General features: G+C 37.1%; 1 protein-coding gene across 1 annotated transcript in view; it reads right to left on the bottom strand.

The window, feature by feature from the left end:
• Positions 1–2,276, bottom strand: part of LRRK2 (leucine rich repeat kinase 2) — a 186,508-nt gene that overhangs the window by 83,390 nt on the left and 100,842 nt on the right. Inside the window, 1 exon segment of the mRNA XM_027768596.1 lies at positions 932–1,150. Coding sequence (XP_027624397.1) covers positions 932–1,150 — 219 coding nt within the window.

Genomic DNA, 2,276 nt, shown 5'->3' on the forward strand with positions numbered 1-2,276 from the left:
CCAGAAAGGCAGAGACAGACAGAGAGACAGAAAGTGAGAAATTGGCACAAGACTAGAACTCATGGGGGAAAAAAAGAATGGATAGAAAAACAACAAAGAGACATGAAAAAGAAGCACAGAAAATCAAAATTGGCACAAGACTAGAACTCATGGGGGAAAAAAAGAATGGATAGAAAAACAACAAAGAGTACTAGAAGAAGCATGATCCCAAGATCCCACTATTACTCGTCTCCTTTTAACTGAATCACCACTACAGAAAGTTGAGAAAGGGCATCAGAAACATTTTCTCAAATTCTCTCTCAGAAACATTTCCTCATTGTTCCAGAATTATTCTTATTTTTTTTGATCCTCTATTTTTTATTATATTGATGCACTAGAAATGAGGCATGCTGAGTGAAGCAAACCAGGCTCTGAAAGAGAGACATTGTATGTCCCCACTTAATATATACTGAGTATCTGCACTCTATGACTGAAATGGATTGATTAAAGGATATAGAAACACAGCATACGGATGTAAATACCAGATACAGTGTGTGTGAAAGAGTAGGGTCTGAAGGACAGTTAGAAGAAAAATAGGAAGGCAAAGCATTAATGGGACAAAGAAATGTGGTATTATTGGTTGGAGATATTTTATAGTTTTATCAACTGGAGTACGGAGAAATGTTCACCTGTTGATGAATTCATTTTGTAAGCTAAATAATGTGATTGAATATATAAAAGAAAATGAAATAAAAAATGGGAAAAAAAATGAGACACAATATACAAAAATAATTTTAAAATGTAAACTACTTTAATAATGTTTTAAATGATAACACAATTTTAAGATACTTACTCTCTTCTCAAGACTTCTGATGTTTCCAAGCAGTTTCACAGCACAAGAATTAATAAATTATATTTATCTACCAGCCTATGTAGACATGAACCATGTTACCTTGAAATTAAGGCTCTCGTTTATGATGGTTTTCCGTAGTTTTGCCAAAGCATCAGATTCTTCGGTGGCATTCACAAAGTGGTAGTCTCGGATGGCAGGGAACCCTCGCTTATTGAGGAGTTCCTTGGTGATCTTACTGATGCAGGCTTTGCGCTGCTTCTCATCAGAGGCGTCCAAGTGTGTGCCAACAAGAATCACGGGGGAAGAGGAAGCACGAGCCTGCAGGGAAAAACACACATGCTCTTGTTTAAACTGGGGCCAGCTTACACTTCTGGTGATGTCTGCTTTCTATGAAATTTCCTAAAGTGGAAAGGAGAAGCTAAAAGATTTCAGAAGAAAATAACAATTGTTTTTCCTGCCTTAAGTATGAAAATTAAAAAGGGAGAGGGCCAAAAATCTTAAAATATTTTAAAAATTCATTTGCATGCCTTTTCCCCCCTAGAGTGTATTCATTCACCTAAGAGAGGCAGAGAACAGGAAAGTAAAAAATTCACCTCCCAGGGGGATGGCCATAATGCAATCCTTTCTCTTCCAACCTCCTCTTGAGATTTTGGACATGCATGCACACACACCCAGAGTGATTTTCAAGCTACTGGATTCAAGACTTGAACTATGGACAACCATGTGGGAATCCAGTGTCTTAACCAGCACCTAACCTGCTGGCCCCTGCATGTCTTTTCTTTATCCAATTCTTACCATTTTCCAGGTGGCCTGTATAACAGTAGTAGTGTATTTTTTCTTCTTTTCTTTATTTTTAATTTTCATGTCTTCAAATGGGTTACTTGTCAAGTGTGCATCTAAGTAAATTATTACTAAACCCCCAAACCATAGCAAAGTAACCCAATATAGTTTATATTTTCTCTTATCTGTGAACTTTAACCTGCTAAATTTATTTTATTTTTTAAAATTCTTTTTCTTTAATTGCCACAGCACACGAGTGTATGTGGGGGGGGGGAATGCCACAGCACACGTGTGTATGTGGGGGGGGGGAACCCCCAAGAGGGCATATCATCCATTCTGACTACATTTTGGGTACATATACACACCCACCTAGCATGTTTCTCAACCTTCGAGGACCAGGATTACAACCATGGTCAGTCACATGGAATCCAGCTCCTGATGCACTGCACATACCACTGCCTACTAGGCGGGCCATCTCCTGAATTTATTCTAAAGGCAACCATTTTGGAGTCTACACTGAGAGAAAAAAGTCACTAAAGTGAGTGTGTATGTGTATATATATTCCAGTTTTACAGCTTAAAAGGGTTTCGGATACAGATAACATTCACCAATATACTCAAAAATAAATAAATAAATAAATAAATAAATAAATAAATAAATAAAT

This window comes from Tupaia chinensis, unplaced genomic scaffold, assembly GCF_000334495.1.
Source record: "Tupaia chinensis unplaced genomic scaffold, TupChi_1.0 Scaffold146971_1, whole genome shotgun sequence".
Classification (NCBI taxonomy): Eukaryota; Metazoa; Chordata; class Mammalia; order Scandentia; family Tupaiidae; genus Tupaia; species Tupaia belangeri.